Source organism: Lycium barbarum, chromosome 6 (assembly GCF_019175385.1).
Source record: "Lycium barbarum isolate Lr01 chromosome 6, ASM1917538v2, whole genome shotgun sequence".
Taxonomy (NCBI): Eukaryota; Viridiplantae; Streptophyta; class Magnoliopsida; order Solanales; family Solanaceae; genus Lycium; species Lycium barbarum.
In genome coordinates, this window is record NC_083342.1 from 97,826,898 (window position 1) to 97,833,719 (window position 6,822).

At 32.6% G+C, this 6,822-nt stretch overlaps 1 protein-coding gene across 2 annotated transcripts; it reads left to right on the top strand.

Annotated features, from left to right (window-relative positions):
• Nucleotides 1–401: 401 nt before the first annotated feature.
• On the top strand, nt 402–4,375 carry LOC132644957 (myb-related protein 330-like). 2 transcript variants are annotated; one of them, XM_060361651.1, is made up of 4 exons: nt 402–625; nt 707–836; nt 1,938–2,404; nt 3,713–4,375. In XM_060361651.1, the coding sequence occupies exons 1-4, from the start codon at nt 493–495 to the stop codon at nt 4,225–4,227; spliced, it is 1,245 nt and encodes a 414-aa protein (XP_060217634.1). In that variant the 5' UTR covers nt 402–492; the 3' UTR covers nt 4,228–4,375. The 2 variants fall into 2 exon arrangements, with proteins under 2 accessions (XP_060217634.1, XP_060217635.1); XM_060361652.1 differs by having other exon boundaries at nt 404–625; nt 3,716–4,375.
• Nucleotides 4,376–6,822: the final 2,447 nt, after the last annotated feature.

Sequence of the window (6,822 nt, forward strand, 5' to 3'; positions counted from 1 at the left end):
GTGAATTAATATAAGCCTAACTTAGCCTTTTCAAATTTTAGTGAGTTCGGCCAATTATATTTTCTTCAAATTTTAGTGAGTTCGGCCAATTATATTTTCATAGATTACATTTGATATTCCTAATACTCTCTGTTGAGAAATTTTCTATTTAGGGAACGCTAATCAAAATATTGCAAACTTCAATCATTAATAATTCACCACTCTAGTCGAATAGCCCCACAAAGACACCAATAAACCAAGAGGGTTTCTAAAATACTACCATCCCTTTGGGCAAAGAGTGACATGTATGCAAAGCTTATAAGTCAACTTTACGTTAAGTCCACACAAAATTAGAGTAAAGTAGTAAGCGAGTGGGGCCCGGGTGTGGGGCTCAGTTATTTCTGTCGTCTCTCTACTTATTGGCATTCACTTTGGGGCTAATTGTCTTGCCTCCACTTGCCAGATAAAAAGATAAAAAAATCAGTGTTCTTCTCCATTTTCATACCAGTAATAATGGGAAGAGCACCTTGTTGTGAGAAAGTTGGTCTCAAGAGAGGCAGATGGACTACAGAAGAGGATCAAACTCTCACTAATTATATTCTTGCTAATGGTGAAGGTTCTTGGAGGTCATTACCCAAAAATGCTGGTACCATTCTCTTCTAATCAACCTTAAATCCTGCTACTATTATTTTTCTTCATTTAACATTTTTCTTTTTGTGTTTTGAAGGATTATTAAGATGTGGAAAGAGTTGCCGACTGAGATGGATTAATTACTTGAGGTCTGATCTGAAGAGAGGAAACATAAAAACTGAAGAGGAAGACATAATCATCAAGCTGCATTCAACTTTGGGTAACAGGTACGGAATAATTGGTTAAAGTTAAATGATCAACTAGCCTTTTCAACTTGCTTCTACACCCTTTCCCCAACGTATACGACTCAATGATAGTAACTGGACACTAGTAAATTTTATTATTAACCATGAGTTAATCTATTTTATTTTATATGGTGTTTTCTTCCTTTTTAGTATATGGTCCAAAAAATGCGATGTCACATTTAAACTTCATATCTTATAATTAATGACATGATTGTATAAGCATAAAAATTTCATAATATTCTTATAAGATCACAAGTTTTTTAAGAATTTTTTTTTTTCTTAAACTATACTATGCAATAAAGAATTTAAATTATGGACGCCATTACTTTGAATTTTTTATACCATAAGGTCAATTTACCTATTGTACCAAATAATCTGTTTTATTTTTAATTTAATATTACAAATCTCACATTTTAAGGAAACGTAAGCAGAAATATCATTTAAATAACCTGGTAGTATAAGAAAATTATTTGACACTAACAATATATAACTTAAAATCTACAATAAAACGGAGGGAGTACTCTTTTATTCATTCATTTCATCGGTGGCGGAGCCACAGCCTGACAAGGGTGTTCAACCGAATACTCTTCGCCGAAAAATTATTCCGTGTAGACATGTCAATTATTACGTATTACAGACATATATTACATATTGAACACTGTTAATATATAGATTATATATTTCATGTTTGCTCCACTTTATACTGTTTTGCCTGAAGAAAAGGAACAAGAGGGTAAAATTGGTCCCCGCAATAGTTCAAAATAACTCTGTGCGTTTTCACATGACTATCGATGGCACATGCTTTAGCAACCCTCTCTTCAACCTTTCTATTATTAGCCCTATAACAGCTTTAGTCTCAGTCGGTGTGTCTAAAACTATTACCGGTGACAATTTAAATTACAAAAATATATTCAGTAGGAAATATGCATATATATCAGCCAAGCAGAATAATAATTGTACTAGTAAAAAGCGTGGTTTTTCAGTTAAGATATTAAATATGATGATTAACACGTACGTACCAATGGTACCATCTTTCTAATATTTTCTAGTGTCAACTAAATCGATTTTTAACTATATTTGCAGATGGTCTCTAATAGCCGGACATCTACCAGGTAGAACAGACAATGAGATTAAGAACTACTGGAACTCTCATCTAAGCAGAAAGGTTGAAAGCTTAAGGATCCCAAGTGATGAAAAGCTGCCTAAAGCTGTAGTTGATTTGGCTAAAAGGGGTGCATTGAAGCCAATCAAACATAATAGAAAAACAAACCGATCCACCATCAAGAAAAATAAAACATCAGAAAGTTCTGCTTCAAACTTGTCAGAGCCTAAGCAAGCTAAAGAAAATGGTGGACCTTTGAGTGCATCAGTTCCTATGCCCTCAACACCAAACATGGAAAAAGAGGCCTTATCTAGCACCATTAGCTCAGGGATAGATGGGCTAGCTAGTGTTAGTGCTATGGTTTCAATGCAAGAAGATTATATAGCAAACATAGCAGCGCCAAATCCTTGGACTGGGTCCACAGAGGCTCACAGTAGCCTTAGTTCAGGTAGAGTAATCAAACTTTTAATTACTCCCTTCGTCGCTATTTATCTAACACTTTTCGTTTTTTAAAAGTTAATTTTACTTTGAAGTTAGATTAGATTAGATTAACTTAATATTTTAATATTAAAATTTATATAGTTGAAAACTACATAAAATTATTATAAGTTTCAAGTTTTTTCATATCAATTTGATGAAAAAAATATATCTTAAAATGTTGATCAAAGTTCATACAATTTGAATCTCAAAAAGTGTCACGTAAATTGAAATAGGAAGTATATCTTAATTAATACGCCTATTCACATACGTGAAAATTCTTCATTCTTTTTTTTTTTTTTGGTTGTTATGAGTGGAGATTTGAACTCATGATTTTTGTCAAGTCTAATACCATGTTAAAATATATGATCATTTCATCTAAAAGCTTGAGCGGTTAGAGTAAGCACATTTTTCATTAATCCTTCCTTATCAGTTTTTGTTTCTTACTTTTTTTTTTGTAGTCTATTTCAGAAATAATATCATTTTCTATATTTAGTACTCTTTAATTCCAACATCCTACGAGACTGATTTAAGATCACAAGATTTAGGCATTTTCGTACATTACACACGTGTTTTTAATTTAAGACCATAATATTTAGGCAAAATAGTTTGGGAGATCCCTGTACTTAACACTTTTTGACATCCCGGTGTTTGTACTTTCATGTTTGCCAACTGAACCCCTCTACCCATCAAAACTGAGCATTTTAAACCCCTAATTTAGGGGTTTAAAATGCTCAGTTTTGATGAGTAGAGGGGTTCAGTTGACAAACATGAAAGTACAAACACCGAGATATCAAAAAGTGTCAAGTACAGGGGCCTAACAGACTATTCTGCCTAATATTTAAAAGTCTTCCATACTTTTCTTAAACTATATGTCCAGTCAAACTAAAACGTATAAAATAAAATGGAAGAAATACTTAATTATCTCTTCAACTATCTTTATTTGTGATCCTGATTTTATTATGGGTGAAATACTTTAAATTTTAGGCAGAAATTTTTGAACGTAGAACCTATCGTATGTACAATTTTTAATTACTACTCCCTCTGTTTCAATTTGTTTGAACCTATTTCCTTTTTAGTCCGTGCCAAAATGAATAACCTTTTTCCTAATTTGAAAACAAATTCACTTTATGAATGATTTATAGTCACATAAATTTTCAAGGCTTATTTTGAATCACAAGTTTCAAAAGTCTTTTCTCTTTCTTAAATGTCGTGCCCAGTCAAATGAGTTCATATAAATTGAAACGGAGGGAGTATAATATTGTATTTTTTTCTTCAGCAGATAGTGGGATGGAATGGCTTGACGAGATTATGCCAGACGTGGTCATTGATGATCAAGATATGGACCCAAATTTCATTTTGACTAGTTTAGAGAACGGGCAAGAAGAAACATCGGAAAAAGTTACCGCCGAGACAGCGAATAATTACTGCGGGACCATGCACAGTAACAACAAAGATCATAACAATAAAATAGTATCAAGTGAAGATATGCAAATGGAGAATAATCCAGAGAGTGAAGCTGTATCAATAAATGAGAAAAACAAGGAAACGAGATTATTAATGGAGGCGGATGGTACAATTGAATGGGATTGGCAAGATCAATTAGTATGGCCATGGGAAGAAACAGAACAAGAAAACATAGTATCATCCATTCCTAGTTGGCCGTTTTGGGATAGTGACAATACCGAGTTACTTCAAAATTGCGCGAATGAAGCAACGGTGGATATAAATTCCGTGCATTACAGTGAAAAAAACCAAAAACATAGTGCCCTTGTCGATTGGCTTTTGTCTTAGCCTTCAGCTAGATGCAGAATATGGCACATCATTTGATAAGTATGTAACACGTCAGTAAATTTGCCAATACTCTGCTAAGATTCACTGTCTTTTGGTATTGTGTAGCATATATTTAGTACATGGAAATTGGAATAACAAATTATGTACATATTTAAAGTTTCATGTAGTGTAGAAAATAATTACACATGAGTTATAATTAAACAACAATAATAATTATCAAATTGATAAATTAGGGCACCTAACAGTGTGATACGTGGTTGATAAAGTTGTAACGGAGGTGAAAGTGTAGGTGATTTTTTTCTCATTGGTCCCCGCCTTGTTGGTAGACAACGTTACCTAATATTTGTACTAAGGAGAAGTAGCAAGTACCTGTAATATCAATCGAGGTGCACGCATTGATCCTCACACCACGGTTATAGAAATTAAGCTAGTAATTAATCTGTATAGTAATAATTAAATTACATTGATAAATTAAATAACTTTTTCAATGTATAACTTAAATTCTTTATCTGTAGTCCGTGATAGCATGCATGATATATTTTTTGGAGTATCTCGAATGCAGCTGGAACTTAATTACTGGTCATTTCACATTCTTACTAGTCAAGTTTAAGTGATTATTCTTGAGAAAGACTGAATGGACTTCGAAAATAACGTAATGGCACTGCTTTTGATCAGTATGTATTTAGTAGCTAAACGGGAATAAACGTCAGTAATTTGAGACCATCACTGTGTTTTGGTTTTGCGTGGCATACGTATATATTTGGAACGTGGAGATTGGAATACCCAGTAATATATGTACATATTTTAAGTTTTATGTTGCTTAGAAAATAGTTAATATATATAGTCACGGTATATAATTATACTTAAAATTATGTGATGAACACTAATAATAGTACTAAATTGATAAATTAGTGCAATCAAGGTGTAACCTATGGGTAATAAAGTGGATTGATAACTACAAGGTCTCAGGTTTAAATTTTATCAGAGACAAAAACACTGAGTGATTTCTTCCTATGCATGTGTTCAAGTTTTTGTGAAAAAAGTTAATCGATATTGATGTTGATGGGAGGTAATAGGTACCCGGTGAAATTACGTGAGGTGCAAGCGTTGGCCCTGACACTACAGCTATAAAAAAAATAGTAACTAATCTATTATAAGTAATAGATTAAATTAATTGATAGATTAAATAATTTTATCAAGGTATACTATGGAGCCATTTGGACATGATTTGAAATCATGATTTTGAAATCATGTTTGGACATGTAATTTGGATATCTTAAGTTGTATTTTCTCTTATAGACAAAAAACCCATGAAAACTATTAAAACATTCCTAATTCTTATACAATTTTACCAAATGAGCAAGTCATAGTTCATAACAAAATTAATACGCTACTAGAAGGCCTTTCTAAAAAGTATATCATCAATTGATCAAACTTTAGTTCAATAAAAACGAAAATTTAACATGAATAGTAATGTAACTACTCTTTAATCTAATCCTCCACATGGTAGACATAAATAAATGTTGGTGGAAGTTAATGAGGTTGGTAAATGGTTGGTGGGAGTAATTGTTAAAAATATTTACCAACTTATGAGTCTTTTTTTTTATATAAAATATAAATTTATGGGTCAAATTTTATATTTAAAATTTTTAAAACCATGATTTCAAACCCCAAAATAATTTGAAATTTCAAATTATGATTTCGAACAACATGTCCAAACGCCTACTATAACTTAAATGCTTTATGCATACGATTGTTGTCCGTGATTGCACGCATGACTATATTTAGATTACTGCATCTCGTGGAGGGTCTTGAATGCTGGAACTTAATCATCAATATACTAAGGTCATTTTACATTTTCGTACCAGTCAACTACATAGTACATATTCACGAGAAAGATTAAATGGACTACAGAAATAACGTCTAATTTTTCATTTTACTTCCTCTATTTTTTATGCGAAAATAAAATAAGAGAAAGTATATAAATAATACAACGTTTCTTTGTAAAGGAAGTGAGAAGGATTGTAGATTAAGAGGAGGAGCAAGAACACTGAATTGTGTACCTTAAAATAGCGGAAGATTAATCGTTGATCTTGCCACCAAAAATTGCCCAAATCAAACTTCGTTTCTCTTGGAAATGGAGTATTCTTCACAAACTAGATGTCGTCTTTTATGTGTGTTTTGAGGAAGAAGAAACAGAGAATTTTCTTGCCTTTGTTTTTTTATTTTATTTAAAGTTCAAGTCACTATAGGAAGAGAGACCTTGTTAGCCTTATAAGAAGAGAAGAAAAAACGGCCTTGGAAAGAAACTGATCCCTTCATGTATTCACGTTTTAGGAGCAGTTTTTCTCTTTTCAGTTATAGGGTAACTTCTCCCATAATTATCCTTTCTGAAACGGGTCGGCTTAGTCCACATGCGCGACTCGCGACCCAGACCCGAATATCCAACATCTTCCACTTCGCACATGGTGGACTAGACACAAATCAGTACTATGTCAATAACACACGTTATTCATATAGACAAATAGTTCGTGCGACCTGCGAGCATCAAGAGCTATACCTATTAAGGTTTTACAAGAGCTCTATGTAGAAATT

Bases quoted from the DNA above. Each gene is read 5' to 3' on its own strand.
- LOC132644957 (XM_060361651.1), top strand. From the start codon at position 493: ATGGGAAGAGCACCTTGTTGTGAGAAAGTTGGTCTCAAGAGAGGCAGA. The intron at 626-706 runs GTACCATTCTCT...TGTGTTTTGAAG, and splicing joins GTCATTACCCAAAAATGCTG to GATTATTAAGATGTGGAAAG. The intron at 837-1,937 runs GTACGGAATAAT...CTATATTTGCAG, and splicing joins CATTCAACTTTGGGTAACAG to ATGGTCTCTAATAGCCGGAC.